Source organism: Notolabrus celidotus, chromosome 15, assembly GCF_009762535.1.
Source record: "Notolabrus celidotus isolate fNotCel1 chromosome 15, fNotCel1.pri, whole genome shotgun sequence".
Classification (NCBI taxonomy): domain Eukaryota; kingdom Metazoa; phylum Chordata; class Actinopteri; order Labriformes; family Labridae; genus Notolabrus; species Notolabrus celidotus.
The window spans coordinates 656,205-673,107 of NC_048286.1; the positions used below are offsets into that span (position 1 = coordinate 656,205).

General features: G+C 41.8%; 1 protein-coding gene across 2 annotated transcripts; it reads left to right on the forward strand.

Annotated features, from left to right (window-relative positions):
- Nucleotides 1-8,315: 8,315 nt before the first annotated feature.
- On the forward strand, nucleotides 8,316-13,595 carry tmem70 (transmembrane protein 70). 2 transcript variants are annotated; one of them, XM_034702833.1, is made up of 3 exons: nucleotides 8,316-8,610; nucleotides 10,260-10,362; nucleotides 12,415-13,595. In XM_034702833.1, the coding sequence occupies exons 1-3, from the start codon at nucleotides 8,320-8,322 to the stop codon at nucleotides 12,858-12,860; spliced, it is 840 nt and encodes a 279-aa protein (XP_034558724.1). In that variant the 5' UTR covers nucleotides 8,316-8,319; the 3' UTR covers nucleotides 12,861-13,595. The 2 variants fall into 2 exon arrangements, with proteins under 2 accessions (XP_034558724.1, XP_034558725.1); XM_034702834.1 differs by having other exon boundaries at nucleotides 8,316-8,595.
- The last annotated feature ends 3,308 nt before the right edge of the window (nucleotides 13,596-16,903 follow it).

Sequence of the window (16,903 nt, forward strand, 5' to 3'; positions counted from 1 at the left end):
GGTGTTCCCCTGTCCATCACTGAGGTCCTAGTAGAGGTGTTCCCCTGTGCATGACGTGGTGTAGTTGCACCTTTATGTCCACAGGGTTCAGTCAGTCAGTGGGTCTGTAGGTAAAGCTGTCCCACAGGAGACTGAAGCAGCCTGTTTTGGTCACCTGTACAGGTGTTTCTCTGGTAGATGATGAGTAGTGGATCTATTGAGGCAGAGGCCTCTCTCCCAGTAGTAACTTAGGCTTGTTGATACTGCCCCCTAGTGGAGGTGCAGAAAACAATCCATTAACCTGTCAGACCAGAACATGCTGCTGCCTTAGTAACACACAGCAGAGCCATATTTGACTTACATGTAGACATTGTGGAGGAAGAGCTTCAGTATACTGTCACACTTTGAAGTTAATAAGATAAAAAAATAAAATAAAATAAAAATAATAATAATAATAATAAAACACTGTGGACACCATGAAGTCTGTTTTAAAAAGCTCTGTATGCTTCACATTTTAATTTAATAACATAATATATTCATATATGGAATTTCAAAAGAACATTTAAAATCATTGATAGAAATCGAGTCGTGTGTAACCTGTAGCTTTAACTTTAATCACACCAGGTGCAGGATTCAGGCCAGATCTGAGAGAGCTCCATGATCGATGGAGCCTGAGTGAACCAAACAATTCAACAGAAATGATCCACAACGAGAGCAAACCCTAACCATGCAGCCATTGGTTAACAACAAACGTCATCCTGACCTTAAAGTTAGGGTTGGTAGTCACGGAAAACTAGCATGAATTTAAATGTAGCATTTCCTCAGGACTCCATCTAACCCCTCCCTACCCCCTCTTGGAGCTCCTCCAAAACGACACCCCCGCTCACATGCACCAGTGCCGCTGATTCACGAACATATGATGGTGACTGATTCAAAACTGATTTTTAAAACTGCACAATTCGTGTATAAGGCAAGGAAAAATCTCCTTCAAGGAAACATTCAAAGACTGTTCTTTAAAAGAGAGGGGGGTTATAACTTAAGAGGGAAGTTAAGATTAAAGAGGGGGAGTGTTCGGACCACAAGGAGAAGTTTTTGTATTTCGGTCTGTGGAGTAAAACTGTGGAACAGACTCAACATGGAGCTACAGCAGTCAGAACATAATCCAGTTCAAGATGAGGTATAAAGAAATAACCTTCATGAGGTACAAGGAGGAAGACAAATGTTGGGATTTACTTTTGCTTGCAGGTGAAATATGAAGATTTGTTCTCGTATAATGCCAGAAAATAGTGAATAAAGGGATTAGATCAGTTTTAACTTCTTCCTGCTCCTTTTTGCACATGCAAAGTCAAATGTTTCAGTGCTTGCTAATGGAACTGATTGATTATGTTTCTTTTGTATAACTATTTCTTCTTTGCTACTTGTGTGTTTTTTTTCTATTTTACTTTTCCATGTTCGAAATAAAGACATCAAATCAAAATCAAATCAAAACCGGTCCTCAGGACATGGTTTGTGTTTTTCACTACGTCAACTCATGTCTCACTCAGCGGTAAGAAAACACCAAAACATTCTCATAGTGAAAATTAAAAACACAAACAAACATGAAATGTATGCTCTGCAGGAGGCGGGCAGAACGGCAGGACAGGATTTGATTGGTTTCATCATTTGGCTCCTGATGGCAGGGATTGGTTGGTGTTTTCCCAGGTTTACTCCGGCTGTAGATAGCAGCTTTTTTTACCTCTTTCTTAAGAACACATTATGTATTGATTACCATCAGGACATAAAGATCATTTTAACCAGTAGAAAAAAAAGTGGATCTAAGTCTGAACACCAACCCCAGCTTTAAGGTCACTCACACAGGGCTGGAATCTGTCAGAGGATATAATGATAAATGAGATATTTGAACTCTTCAGCTGTTTTCATAGTCTGTATTATTTTAGCCTCACGTGAGCATGGCTGCTCTTTTATTTACTGTGGTCAAGAGGAAGTGAAATGTGGTTGGATGACCAAACTAAACTCAAAGTCAAGACGTAAATGTACTTTAATTCCAACTAATAAAGTATATTTCAGTTGTTTTTAAATTAATGTCTTTCTTGAGTTAGGTGATATGAGAATTCATTATTTTACCTTCATGTAGCATTAGCAGCAGCTCCAGACCCTGTGAAGACATACATGCAGTGAACTATATAAAGTCTCTAAAGTAGTATGGGAGGTAGAACCTTCAGTTATCAGGCCCCTCTCCTTTGGAATCATCTACCAGTCAGGGTCCGGGAGGCAGACACCCTCTCTACTTTTAAGAGTAGGCTTCAAACTTTCCTTTTTGATAAAGCTTATAGTTAGAGCTGGATCAGGCTTGGACCAGCTCTTAGTTATGCTGCTATAGGCTTAGACTGACACACTTGGATCCCGTCTTTCCCTCTCTCTCCTCTCTCTGCCGGTCTCTTACTTTAACTCTCCTTGTCCCATTAAAGTTACTAACCATAGACCTTTCTGGAGTCCCTGAGCTCCCTTGTCTCGTAGGTTCCTCTGGATTTCTACTACTGTGGACATGCCAGACTCCAGCTGCTACAACTACTACTATCTGTCTCACCACTACCAATTCAATTTTTCAATTCAATTCAATTCAAAGGGCTTTATTAGCATGGAAAACATACGTAATCATTGCTAAAGCTTAAAAAGAAATAAAACACAAAATGACAAACAATTACAGAATAATAAGATTAAATGTTAAACTAACAGAGCTGTATAGAAGAAAGAAAATATATGAATAATAATGATAATAAAAATAAAAATAACAATAATAATACTAACAACAACAAAAATAATAATTACAACAGTAGTACTAATAACAACAATAATAATAATAATAATAATAATAATAATTTCATTTATCTTTAACAGATGACTATAGATTATTTACAGAAATGTAAAATTAAAATATAAAGATTTAAAGAGGAAAGATGTACAGGTCTGTGATGTGTGTGTACAGGTCTGTGATGTGTGTATGTACAGGTCTGTGATGTGTGTGTGTACAGGTCTGTGATGTGTGTGTGTACAGGTCTGTGATGTGTGTGTACAGGTCTGTGATGTGTGTATGTACAGGTCTGTGATGTGTGTGTGTACAGGTCTGTGATGTGTGTGTGTACAGGTCTGTGATGTGTGTATGTACAGGTCTGTGGTGTGTGTATGTACAGGTCTGTGGTGTGTGTATGTACAGGTCTGTGGTGTGTGTATGTACAGGTCTGATTAGATGATGGTGCAGGGATGTTCACGGGGGTTTGGAGCTGTTGGACGCTCTCTTCTGCTCACAGCAGCTGATATAGCGTGCTGCAGTGTTTGCACATTGTGGTTCCTCACCCAGCAGGTACATCAGTTTTTGTTTGTTGTCAAGTGAATGAAATTCTTTGTGTGTGTTTGTGATCAGTGGGAAGAATGTGTCCCTGATGTCCTGGTATAGAGGACAGGTGGTTAAAAAGTGTAGCTCTGTCTCCACTTCATGCTGGGTGCAGTGGGTGCAGATTCTGTCCTCTTTGGGGAGCCAGGTCTGTCGGTGGCGTCCTCTCTCAATGGCGAGGTCGTGTTCACTGAGTCTGTACATGGTCAAAGATTTCCTCAGCTTTGGATCTGTCACAGTGCTCAGATATTCTGCCACAGTGTAATCTCTCTGTAGGGCTCGGTAACATTCTAATTTGTTTTGTTTTTCGGTTGATTTTGTCCAATGTGTTAAATAGTTTTCTTTTTGTTTTTGAATCATTTGGTTGATTCTGGTTGGGTTTCTGTCTGAGGGCTCTGCTTGGGAGTACAGTCCCAGAACCAGGTGTCTGAGGGGGCAGCTCTCTGAAGACTCTCTGGAGGTCAGGGCTTTGTAATGGAGTGTGTCAGAGTCACTATTCTTTAAGTGGTTGTAAAATTTAAAAGCTCTCTTTTGAATTTTGATGTTTAAAGGGTATCGTCCTAATTCTGCTCTGCATGCATTATTTGGGGTTTTCCGTTGGACACGGAGGATGGATTTACAGAATTCTGCATGCAGAGTCTCAATTTGGTGTTTGTCCCATTTAGAAAAATCTTGATGTGCGAGAGGACCCCAGATCTCACAACCATACAGAAAAATGGGTTCTTTAACGGAATCCAGAATTTGAAGCCAGATTTGAATAGGGATGTCTAAATTGACGTTCCTTCTGATGGCATAGAAAGCCCTTCTGGCCTTGTCTCTCAGGTCGTTCACAGCGCTGTTACAGTTACCTGTGGCGCTGATGTTAAGACCAAGGTAAGTGTAGTTCCTTGTGTGCTCAATTTCATCATTATCTAGAAGGAATCTCAACGTGTGGTGTTGGAGGCTGTTTCTTTTTTGAAAAATCATGATTTTGGTTTTGGACAGATTGACTGTCAAGGCCCAGGTCTGGGAGAAACCGTGCAAAAGGTCCAGGTGCTGTTGTAGCCCCTCTTTGGTTGGAGATAGGAGCACCAGGTCATCTGCATACAGTAGGCATTTAACTTCAGAGTCTAACAGGGTTAGACCGGGTGCTGCAGACTCTTCTAATGCTTTTGCCAGTCCATTGATGTAGATGTTAAAGAGGGTTGGGCTTAAGCTACATCCTTGTCTCACCCCCCGGCTTTGTTGGAAGAAGTCTGTGTGTTTTTTGCCAATTTTTACTGCACATGTGTTGTTTGTGTACATGGATTTAATGAGGTCATAGGATTTTCCCCCAATTCCACTCTCTAATATTTTGTACAGCAGACCATCGTGCCAAATTGAGTCGAAGGCTTTTTTAAAGTCAACGAAGCAGGAGAAAACTTTGCTTTTCTTTTTGTTAATTTGGTTGTGGATTAGGGTGCTAAGAGTGAAGACGTGGTCTGTTGTACGATAATTTGGTAAAAAGCCAATCTGTGATTTGTTGAGGACATTATTTTGGGTGAGGAAATGTAGGAGTCTGTGGTTTATGATCATACAGAGGATTTTTCCCAGGTTACTGTTGACACAGATCCCACGGTAGTTATTGGGGTCAAATTTGTCTCCGCTTTTGTGAAGTGGTGTTATTAGTCCTTGGTTCCAAATATTGGGGAAGATCCCGGAACCAAGGACAATGTTAAAGAGTTTTAGAATAGCCAATTGAAATTTGATGTCTGTAAACTTTATCATTTCATTTCGGATTCCATCAATACCACAGGCCTTTTTAGATTTTAGCGACTGGATTTTGTCCTGAAGTTCTTTGAGTGTGATTGGAAAATCCAAGGGGTTCTGATAGTCTTTAATAGTGGACTCTAGACTGTGTTGTTTCTCTTGTATGTGTGTTTGTTCTTTATTCTGCTCTATTGGGCCATAAAGTTTGGAGAAGTGGTTTACCCATACGTCTCCATTTTGGATCGGTAGGTCTTCGTATTGTTGTTTGTTTAGAGTTTTCCAGTTTTCCCAGAAGTGGTTTGTTTGAATGGATTCTTCAATTGAATGGAGTTGATTTCTAATATGTTGGTCCTTTTTTCTCCTTACCGTATTTTTATATTGTTTTAGTGTTTCACTGTAGTGGATGCGTATATTCTGGTTGTCGGGCTCCCTATGTTTTTGGTTTGATAAATTCCTTAATTGTTTTCTGATGTTCTGACATTCATTATCAAACCATTTGTCTTTGTTGTGTGTTTTAGGGGGGTTTCTATTTGAGGCCTTGAGATCAGATATGGAAGCTGTAAGGTAGAATATGTTGTTTAGGTGTTCTACTGCTCTGTTTACTCCTTCACTGTTAGGATGAAAGTCATCATTCAGAAACTTGTCTAGCTGTGACTGGACTTGTTGTTGCCTAATAGCTTTTTGGTATGTTTCTGCACTGTCCTCCTTCCATTTATAGCTTTTCTTGATATTATGTAGTTTGATTGGTGTCTGTGTTTCCTGATTGGTTGTTGCTCTGTTTAGGTAAATTGTGGTTTTGTTATGGTCTGAAAGGGGAGTTAGTGGGCTGACTGTGAAACCATCTCTCTCTCTCTTCATCTCTCTGTATCCCTCTGTCCAACACGATCTCAGCAGATGTGTGTCTAACATGAGTCTGGTCCTGCTGGAGGTTTCTGCCTGTTGAAGGAAGTTTGTCCTTGCCACTGTAACTTGCTAAATGCTGCAAAGTGCTCTGCTGATGGTGGATTAAGATGAGATCAGACTGAGTCCTGTCTGTAAGATGGGACTGGATCTGATCCTGTCTTGATGTTGGGTCTTTGTTAATAATAGAACATAGAGTACGGTCTAGACCTGCTCTGTTTGGAAAGAGTCTGAGGAGAACATGTGTTGGGATTTGGTGCTTAATAAATAAAGATTGATGCATTGATTGATTGATTGATTGATTGACTGACTGGTTGGTTGATTGATTGATTGATTGATGGATGGATGGATGGATGGATGGATGGATGGATGGATGGATGGATGGATGGATGGATGGATGGATGGATGGATGGATGGATGGATGGATGGATGGATGGATGGGTTGGTTGGTTGGTTGATTGATTGATTGATTGATTGATTGATTGATTGATTGATTGATTGATTGATTGATTGATTGATTGATTGATTGATTGATTTATATAAAGTGAGTAGTGAATGATTTGGGACACAGCCATGGTGTTTACAAAGCTGATGTCAGAAGTCCCGCCCCTTCTTCATTATGACTGGTCAGTGATGCAGAACTGAAGCTGGTGAACGATGTGGACCCTCCATGCTAGCATCCAAACAGAAAGAGTGTGTGTAAGGGAGAGACTGCAGGGAGGGGTTTGAGAGAGGTCCACAGACACAAGTGTCCCGGACATGACGAGAGGACAGAGATTAAACACTCTGGTGCCTACCTGAGAGATACTCATGGAGGTCCGGACTGCAGGATGGTGGTGTGCTTAGAGACTCAATAGCTGTTTTAAAAGTGTTCAGCTGGAACTCCCTCCCTGAGAGGATTTACTCACCACATTTCAAGGACGTCACATGGGTGGGTTAGATGTTTAATTCTGTTGGGTGATGCTGAACAAAACTCAAACTGACAAATTGAAAAAAATCGATAAAAAGAGGAAAAAAGCAAAAGGATGTAGCAGTGCCAACCCGTCTCTGAAAGAAGAAGGTCGAGAGTAAGAGTCATGAAGAAAGGAGGGAAGATGTGGCCCAGAAGATGGAGAGAAAAAGAGAGTTTCAAACATTTCCTGGGACATAAAGCTGGTGGGCACAATTTAAAAGAAGCAGGGGAATTAGTTGACTCTACAGAGTCCCCTCACCCAGTCTGGATGTCAAATTACGAATTAAAGTATAAATAAGTAAAGCGTCCAGTATGGAGCTTAGTCCAACTATATCTAGCTCAAAACTATCCAAGCTCAGTATTCATATTCACAGATGGTTCTAAAGACCTTATCACAGGACCTGCAGAGGCAGCTGTATACATTCAGGAGCATGAAATATACATACAGGAAAGATCAGCAGACCATGTATCTGTATACACAACAGAACTCACTGCAATATTGATAGCTCTGCAGTGGGTGATAGAAAATAAAGCACCTAACACAGCTATAGCATCTGATGACATCTCCACAATAACCAGCATAGGATCTGGAAGGTCAATTAGGAAGGATGTCATCAATGAAATATACCTCATCATGTATAAAATGGTAAAGAAGGATCTCACAACAAACTTTGTATGGGTTCCTGCTCATGTTTGGGTTGAGGGAAATGAACAGGCTGACATTTTGGAAAAAACAAACACAAAGGATGAAACAATAGACCTCCAAGTTTTGTTGAGCAAAAATGAAGCCAAAACATTCTTCACTTAATATGCACATTCAGTGTGGCAAGAGCACTGGGATAATGTGGACACAGGGAGGCACTTAGTACATTCAAAAAGAAGTCGGTGACAGCAGGATGGTGGGAGGAAATCGAAGGGAAGAAAGTATCATCACTCACATGAGAAGAGGTCACACAGGTCTCAACCACATGTTACACAGAATAGGCAAACATCCAATGGGGAAATGCACACATTGTAATCAACCTGAAGCAGTGGAACATGTTCTACTTGAGAGCATAGGATATAGTAACAGTAGGAATGACTTTTTACATTTTTGAAGCGGTCAAAGCATGATCATGTTTCATTAGCAGGGTTGTTAGGGACAGCAGCAGGAAAAATCTACAACAGGATACTTAAGTTTATAAGTGATTGTGTTTTTTTTTTAAAGTAATTTAGGTTTATTTATTTATGTTTATCTGTTTGTTTTTTATTGTTTTGTTTTGGTCTGGTTTGCTTGTTTTAATTAATTAAGTTTAGTTTGTTTCTTTAGTTTGCTTGCTTATCTGATGTAATGTAATTATCTTCCAGTAGGCGGCGGTAGTGTGCTCTCATGTGTAGAAACCTGCCACTATACGGGAAGAAGAAGAAGAAGAAAGGCGGAAGTCCGTGCTGCCTTGTAGAACTCAGTGACCGAGCCGGGTTCTCTGACAGACTGAACATGTTGTCAGTGAATACTCTCCGCAGATTCAGACCCTGTGCTCTCTCTAGGGCTGTAAACTTCACCCTCACCTCCAGGCTCGGAGCTCCTCCGCTCAGCGCGTGCTGTGTGCGGGGAGAGAGGCAGCTGCACGCGGGCAGAAGGTCGATCCTCGTGAGTAACAACAAGGTGAGAGACAACAAGGTGAGAGACCATGATGAGCTGCTGTTTAAAGCTGCTGTTTAACCTGACTGACTGACTGACTGACTCAGGTTCACACACACACAGGAGGGCATTAAGGACATTACACATGTATTTAGTATTAGCCACTGACAACACTCTGGACTCGATTGCTCATGCCTTAGTTCTGTCATGGGTGCTGTAGATGAGCGAACCACAGATCGATCCTGTGGACGATGTGACAGTGGACTAATATGTCTATGAGAGTGTGTCTCACTCATCCAGGTGTGTTTAACTTCATCAACAAACATAAGCTGTTCTGAGTTTACCTGAGTTTACAACATGTCACACAATCATCAGTAAATGTGGGAGCAGGCAAAGAGGAGGGGCTTAGGCGGCCTGTCAGTCAACCCGACCACGCCCCCAATGCTGTCAAACTCATAACATCAATATCTTTAAAACAGAATATGAAAAAAACAACCACAATGCAGTGTGAACCAAGCGGCAACCTCCGGTCTAAGAATATGAGGCCAATGTGGAAGTGTTAAAAACTGCAGTTCATCGAGGATCCACTTGAGGCTGGCTCCGGAAGTACCAGAAGTCACACATGAATGGGAAAAAGCCGATCTTTACAGCAGAAATAAACATGTTTACAGCCTGGTACAAAAAACAAGAGTAGTCTGGATAGATCATTTCTGGATCGTCACACACTGTACGGGGTGATTTTTTTTCTAACATGGTTAATTCAAAGATATTTAGATTACAAGTCGTCCAATGAGAGGCACAGCTGACTTGATTGACAGGCAGGAACACTGCAGCTGTTGGCCAGGAGGCTCAAAGCCCGCCTCTTTAACTCACAATCACTTGACAGCAGCAGTATGGCTGCCGTCAATGATTGGCCTCAAAACAGCGTTTAGAAACAGATGGGTGACGTCACGGATACTCTCTTTGAATTGGTGTGTATGTGGTTTCTGGTACTTCCAATGCCAGCCTCAAGTGGATCCTCCATGAACTGCAGTTTTTAACACTTCTGCATTGAACTGATATTTTTAGACCAGAGGTTGCTGCTTGATCTGGACTCTAACAGAGGTTCCTTAGCTGTTACACCTGCCTCTGGTGGACACTCCAGGAACCACAGTTTATTCCATCTCTGCATTGGCTTCATTTTTCATTCTAGAGGGTCAGACCTTGTAAAAATCTGAAATCTGACTCATCAAAACAAATTGCAATCAGTGCATCTCTAAGTGTATCGTTCAGTCAAGTGTTAATTGTGAATGCTTTTATCCCAAGAACATGAAATGGGGATTTATTGTGCAGCCAATCATCATCGTGCATCATATTTAATTATTAAATTCTATCTTACTGAAATGTGCGTCTCACAACTGTCACATACTGTAAAGTCTGACCTGGTTTGATAGGATGCAGAATGTCAGTATGTGAAGTGTTGACTCTGTGTATGCACCTCCTCTGTTCACACCTTTAAGATGACACTCAGTTTAAACAAAGAGAAACACAGTGTTACTGTAATGATATGTTCTGTATCTGTTGCTGATACACGGGGGGCGGGGCTAAATACGAGACACGCCTCCTCCGTTCAGCACTGTTTAAATTATACTCTACTACACAGAGCAGACTCAGAGGTTAATGTGTGTGTTTGTTGTTTCTGTGTGTAGGTGCAGTCCCTCTGTCCCTCCATCATCAGGTGTGTTTCCACTGCGACCCCCTCCACAGATGGACAGCTGGTTTACATTGGTAACCTGGGCAGCGCTGTGAGAGGTCAGTGACCTTAATCTGTTCAAAGTGAGAGTTTGTTTTCAGTGAGCAGCTGGAAACATGCGTCTGATGATAAATACAAGACGCTGCTTCATAACTCATGCTGATGATGTCAGAGGCTCAAAGGAGGGTGGATATACCTGATGATAGCAGTGTAATATGTTCTCCTCTAACCCTCCAATACTAAGCTGTGTGACCGTCCTCTGAGCAGGGTTCACGTGACTTTATTTTGACTTTCTAGGTGCATTTCGACTGAGGGTTCAGGGGTCTTTAAGCCTCTACTTTCCCCTGAACTAAAAGGCTCCTGTGCCCCCATTGTTGTCTGTGTTTCGACCGCGGGCTGAAGTCCCTGGTAGATTGTGTAAATCAGGCCAGTGATGTATGGAGAAAAAATAAAGTAAATGCACTACACCACCAGACCAGTAGAGGGCAGTAAAACAAAGACGAAGGCCATTCATCACAGATGACACCATAGAAGCAGACGGACAGGCAGGTATCATTATGAGCAACACAACAGTTAGCCTGTTAGCATGAAGAAACTCAGCTGGTCTGTTTTAGATGGTGCTATATTTCATCACAGATGGATTCACTGAATCAACACGTGAGAGGAGATAAGCGCGAGTAGCAAAGACGTTTCAACACGCCTTTAAAATCCTTTTGAACTCAAAAAGCCGTGGCAGAGATCGACCGGTGTTTTGGTTTAAACGGCGACCCTGTTAACTGGAGACTTTCAGCCGGATGCATCCCTCATAAACGTCTTTAGACCATCATTAAATATCTGATGAGGATATTTAGAAATCTTAATAAAAACTAAACTAGTTTGCATTCCCAGGAACTCCCTCTGTGTTTCAACAGCTGTGTGAACTCCACAAACACTGACACGTTCAGCTGAAGGTCTCCAGTTTACAGGGTCACTTTTAAAACCGGAACACCGGGAGAGACGCATTCACGGTGAATCACAGATGTGTGTGATGTTATTGTGGACTGCGGGCGGAATAAAAACACTGTGGTTAATCTACCAATCAGACACGTTCAGCATTGCAGGCCCCGCCCCCCGAAAGTCCCGGAACCTTTGAAAAGTACTACCCCCCTAGCAGGGGCTTTTTAGGGGGGAGATTATCTACCCCTGAACTAAATTTAGACCCTGGTTCCTCTAGTGAAAAACGCCTTTTAAGAAGCTGGTGTTTGATTCTGGTCTTTGTGATGTGTGTAGTTTCAGTCCGGGGGGCTCAGTCTTCATGTCGATGAGGTTTTAGTCTTTAACAACAGGTTGATGATGTTTTATTCTGGTCTTTGTGACGTGTGTAGTTTCAGTCCGGGGGGCTCAGTCTTTGTGTTGTGGAGGTTTTTGTCTTTATTAACAGGTTCATGATGTTTGATTCTGGTCTTTGTGATGTGTGTAGTTTCAGTCCGGGGGGCTCAGTCTTCATGTCGATGAGGTTTTAGTCTTTATTAACAGGTTCATGATGTTTGATTCTGGTCTTTGTGAAGTGTGTAGTTTCAGTTGGGGGGGCTCAGTCTTCATGTCGATGAGGTTTTAGTCTTTATTAACAGGTTCATGATGTTTGATTCTGGTCTTTGTGATGTGTGTAGTTTCAGTCCGGGGGGCTCAGTCTTCATGTCGATGAGGTTTTAGTCTTTATTAACAGGTTCATGATGTTTGATTCTGGTCTTTGTGATGTGTGTAGTTTCAGTCCGGGGGGCTCAGTCTTCATGTCGATGAGGTTTTAGTCTTTAATAACAGGTTCATGATGTTTGATTCTGGTCTTTGTGATGTGTGTAGTTTCAGTCCGGGGGGCTCAGTCTTCATGTCGATGAGGTTTTAGTCTTTAATAACAGGTTCATGATGTTTGATTCTGGTCTTTGTGACATGTGTAGTTTCAGTTGGGGGGGCTCAGTCTTCATGTCGATGAGGTTTTAGTCTTTAATAACAGGTTCATGATGTTTGATTGTGGTCTTTGTGATGTGTGTAGTTTCAGTCCGGGGGGCTCAGTCTTTGTGTTGTGGAGGTTTTAGTCTTTAATAACAGGTTCATGATGTTTCATCTTCTGTCAGGAGTGAAGACGTTCTCGTACACCACCAGCGGGGCCAGCCTCATCATCCTGCCTCAAATCCTGCTGAAGACTGGGCTGGGGGTCCAGAGCTTTGCCCTGCAGGCCGCCTTCTGTGGAGTCATCGGCTTCTTCACCTTCCTCACTCCGGTCCTCCTCCACGTCCTCACTAAGGGCTACGTGGCCCGCCTGTACCACCACCCGGACACGGACACCTACACCGCCGTCACCTACAGCGTCTTCCTCACAGAGAAGAAGAACGTGTTCCACCAGGACCAGGTCCGGGTCCCTGCCGTCAGTAAGATGTTTACCACCTTCTACGCAGGAAACTCAGGTCTGCTGGTGAACCCAGACCTGTTCCTCACCCCTCAGGACTACAACCACCTGATGGGCTACGACAAGCCCTTCAGCTTCCACCCCGAGGACATGAACAGACCTGAGGACAGCTGAGACTCTGCAGGGTCTGTGTCAGAGCCTGAATCATGTCCACAGGACTCTGTCTGCATCCTGAAACCACATCCAAAGAGGACTTACAGGGAGCACTTGGGTCTGAAACCTGGGCCTTATTTCTGACCATGTTTCTGACGACACGTTGGTACAACAAGTATCAGAACAGGCTGTAATACTTGGTGGATCAAAAGAGGTCCACAAAGGGGTCCTGGTTTTGTTTCTGACAGGCTCAGAGTGTACCCTGAACACTGATTAAAGCAGAGTTTGGTGATTTACAAATCATTTAAAGTCTGTATTTCATTAAAGATGGAGCAGAGAAAACAAGTCAGACGTTCAAACTAGAAGTTTTATTGTATTCAAAATATCTGCTCATAAATCTGATGCAGCAGCATGTTTCAATCAGTCGGTACAGAGACTTGTTTCCTGTTCATCAGCTCTTCTTGAACAACACTCTGTAAACGTTGGTGAACCCAGGAGACCAGGTTCTGGACTTTAAAGTGACATGTTGTCCCAGTCTTGCCTGATAGAGGATTTCAGCTACTCAACAGGTCAGGGTCTTCTTTGTCGTATTTTTGGTTTCCCCAGAGAAGGACTTTTGTTAAAGAGGGAGATGATTTCTTCACTCTCTACAAACACACCAGACTGTGTTCCTAAAAAAACCCCAAATATCTTCCCAACAGGCCTGTTTTCTGTGTTTGTTCATTAGAATAATAAATAAATTATATCTTCATATGATGATCTGTTACCTGTGATTCTTTAAGTTGATCTCTGTGCTCAGTCACAGAGTCAGTCAGGACGTACACCACACCACTCTCACTGAGAGGCAATAAGCAATCCTTACATTAACGGAGGCCAGAGAACCAGTACACATGTAAAACATGACTCTGTAGTGGAAGTCACTGCATTAAAAACAGACATGACTCTGTAATGGAAGTCACTGCATTAAAAACAGACATGACTCTGTAGTGGAAGTCACTGCATTAAAAACAGACATGACTCTGTAGTGGAAGTCACTGCATTAAAAACAGACATGACTCTGTAGTGGAAGTCACTGCATTAAAAACAGACATGACTCTGTAGTGGAAGTCACTGTATTAAAAACAGACATGACTCTGTAGTGGAAGTCACTGCATTAAAAACAGACATGACTCTGTAGTGGAAGTCACTGCATTAAAAACAGACATGACTCTGTAGTGGAAGTCACTGCATTAAAACAGACATGACTCTAGTGGAAGTCACTGCATTAAACACAGACATGACTCTGTAGTGGAAGTCACTGCATTAAAAACAGACATGACTCTGTAGTGGAAGTCACTGCATTAAAAACAGACATGACTCTGTAGTGGAAGTCACTGCATTAAAAACAGACATGACTGTAGTGGAAGTCGACGCATTAGAAACAGACATGACTCTGTAGTGGAAGTCACTGTATTGAAAACAGACATGACTCTGTAGTGGAAGTCACTGCATTAAAAACAGACATGACTCTGTAGTGGAAGTCACTGCATTAAAAACAGACATGACTCTGTAGTGGAAGTCGACGCATTAGAAACAGACATGACTCTGTAGTGGAAGTCACTGCATTAAAAACAGACATGACTCTGTAGTGGAAGTCACTGCATTAAAACAGACATGACTCTAGTGGAAGTCACTGCATTAAAAACAGACATGACTCTGTAGTGGAAGTCACTGCATTAAAAACAGACATGACTCTGTAGTGGAAGTCGACGCATTAGAAACAGACATGACTCTGTAGTGGAAGTCACTGTATTGAAAACAGACATGACTCTGTAGTGGAAGTCACTGCATTAAAAACAGACATGACTCTGTAGTGGAAGTCACTGCATTAAAAACAGACATGACTCTGTAGTGGAAGTCGACGCATTAGAAACAGACATGACTCTGTAGTGGAAGTCACTGCATTAAAAACAGACATGACTCTGTAGTGGAAGTCACTGCATTAAAACAGACATGACTCTAGTGGAAGTCACTGCATTAAAAACAGACATGACTCTGTAGTGGAAGTCGACGCATTAGAAACAGACATGACTCTGTAGTGGAAGTCACTGTATTGAAAACAGACATGACTCTGTAGTGGAAGTCACTGCATTAAAAACAGACATGACTCTGTAGTGGAAGTCACTGCATTAAAAACAGACATGACTCTGTAGTGGAAGTCGACGCATTAGAAACAGACATGACTCTGTAGTGGAAGTCACTGCATTAAAAACAGACATGACTCTGTAGTGGAAGGCGACGCATTAGAAACAGACATGACTCTGTAGTGGAAGTCACTGCATTAAAAACAGACATGACTGTAGTGGAAGTCGACGCATTAGAAACAGACATGACTCTGTAGTGGAAGTCACTGCATTAAAAACAGACATGACTATGTAGTGGAAGTCACTGCATTAAACACAGACATGACTCTGTAGTGGAAGTCACTGCATTACATACAGACATGACTCTGTAGTGGAAGTCACCGCATTAGAAACAGACATGACTCTGTAGTGGAAGTCACTGCATTAAAAACAGACATGACTCTGTAGTGGAAGTCACTGTATTAAAAACAGACATGACTCTGTAGTGGAAGTCACTGTATTAAAAACAGACATGACTCTGTAGTGGAAGTCACTGCATTAAAAACAGACATGACTCTGTAGTGGAAGTCACCGCATTAGAAACAGACATGACTGTAGTGAAAGTCACTGCATTAAACACAGACATGACTCTGTAGTGGAAGTCACTGCATTAAAAACAGACATGACTCTGTAGTGGAAGTCACTGCATTAAAACAGACATGACTCTGTAGTGGAAGTCACTGCATTAGAAACAGACATGACTCTGTAGTGGAAGTCACTGCATTAAACACAGACATGACTCTGTAGTGGAAGTCACTGCATTAAAAACAGACATGACTCTGTAGTGGAAGTCACTGCATTAAAAACAGACATGACTCTGTAGTGGAAGTCACTGCATTAAAAACAGACATGACTCTGTAGTGGAAGTCACTGTATTAAAAACAGACATGACTCTGTAGTGGAAGTCACTGTATTAAAAACAGACATGACTCTGTAGTGGAAGTCACTGCATTAAAAACAGACATGACTCTGTAGTGGAAGTCGACGCATTACAAACAGACATGACTCTGTAGTGGAAGTCACTGCATTAAAAACAGACATGACTCTGTAGTGGAAGTCACTGTATTGAAAACAGACATGACTCTGTAGTGGAAGTCACTGTATTAAAAACAGACATGACTCTGTAGTGGAAGTCACTGCATTAAAAACAGACATGACTCTGTAGTGGAAGTCACTGCATTAAAAACAGACATGACTCTGTAGTGGAAGTCACTGCATTAAACACAGACATGACTCTGTAGTGGAAGTCACTGTATTAAAAACAGACATGACTCTGTAGTGGAAGTCACTGCATTAAAAAAAGACATGACTCTGTAGTGGAAGTCACTGCATTAAACACAGACATGACTCTGTAGTGGAAGTCACTGTATTAAAAACAGACATGACTCTGTAGTAGAAGTCACTGCATTAAACACAGACATGACTCTGTAGTGGAAGTCACTGTATTAAAAACAGACATGACTCTGTAGTGGAAGTCACTGCATTAAAAACAGACATGACTCTGTAGTGGAAGTCACTGCATTGGTTCTAAAACCCTTCCATAAGCCCTTGTCTTTGAACACAGGTCATCACTGCATCCACACATGCAGGTTTAAACTGTTTTTGCTTTAAAGCTCAGAGAAGACCTCCATAAATAAATAAAACATGGAAGTTTGTCTGCTTTGGGCTTCCATATCAACAGATCTGAGCTTTTGTGTTTAACATAGTGCATCCTGTTTTTTTATCAATCTTTTTCTTCTTTTACAGCAGATTGAAGTTTTCCTGCTGATTTGAGAACATTTCTGTAAACATGTTTTGTTATGTTGAGTAGTAAAGTAGACCATGACAGCTTCAGTTTGGGTCAAATCTCCCTCTGTTCCTCTCTCATGACGTCTCTTGCCTCTCCTCGTGTGAATGGGCAGG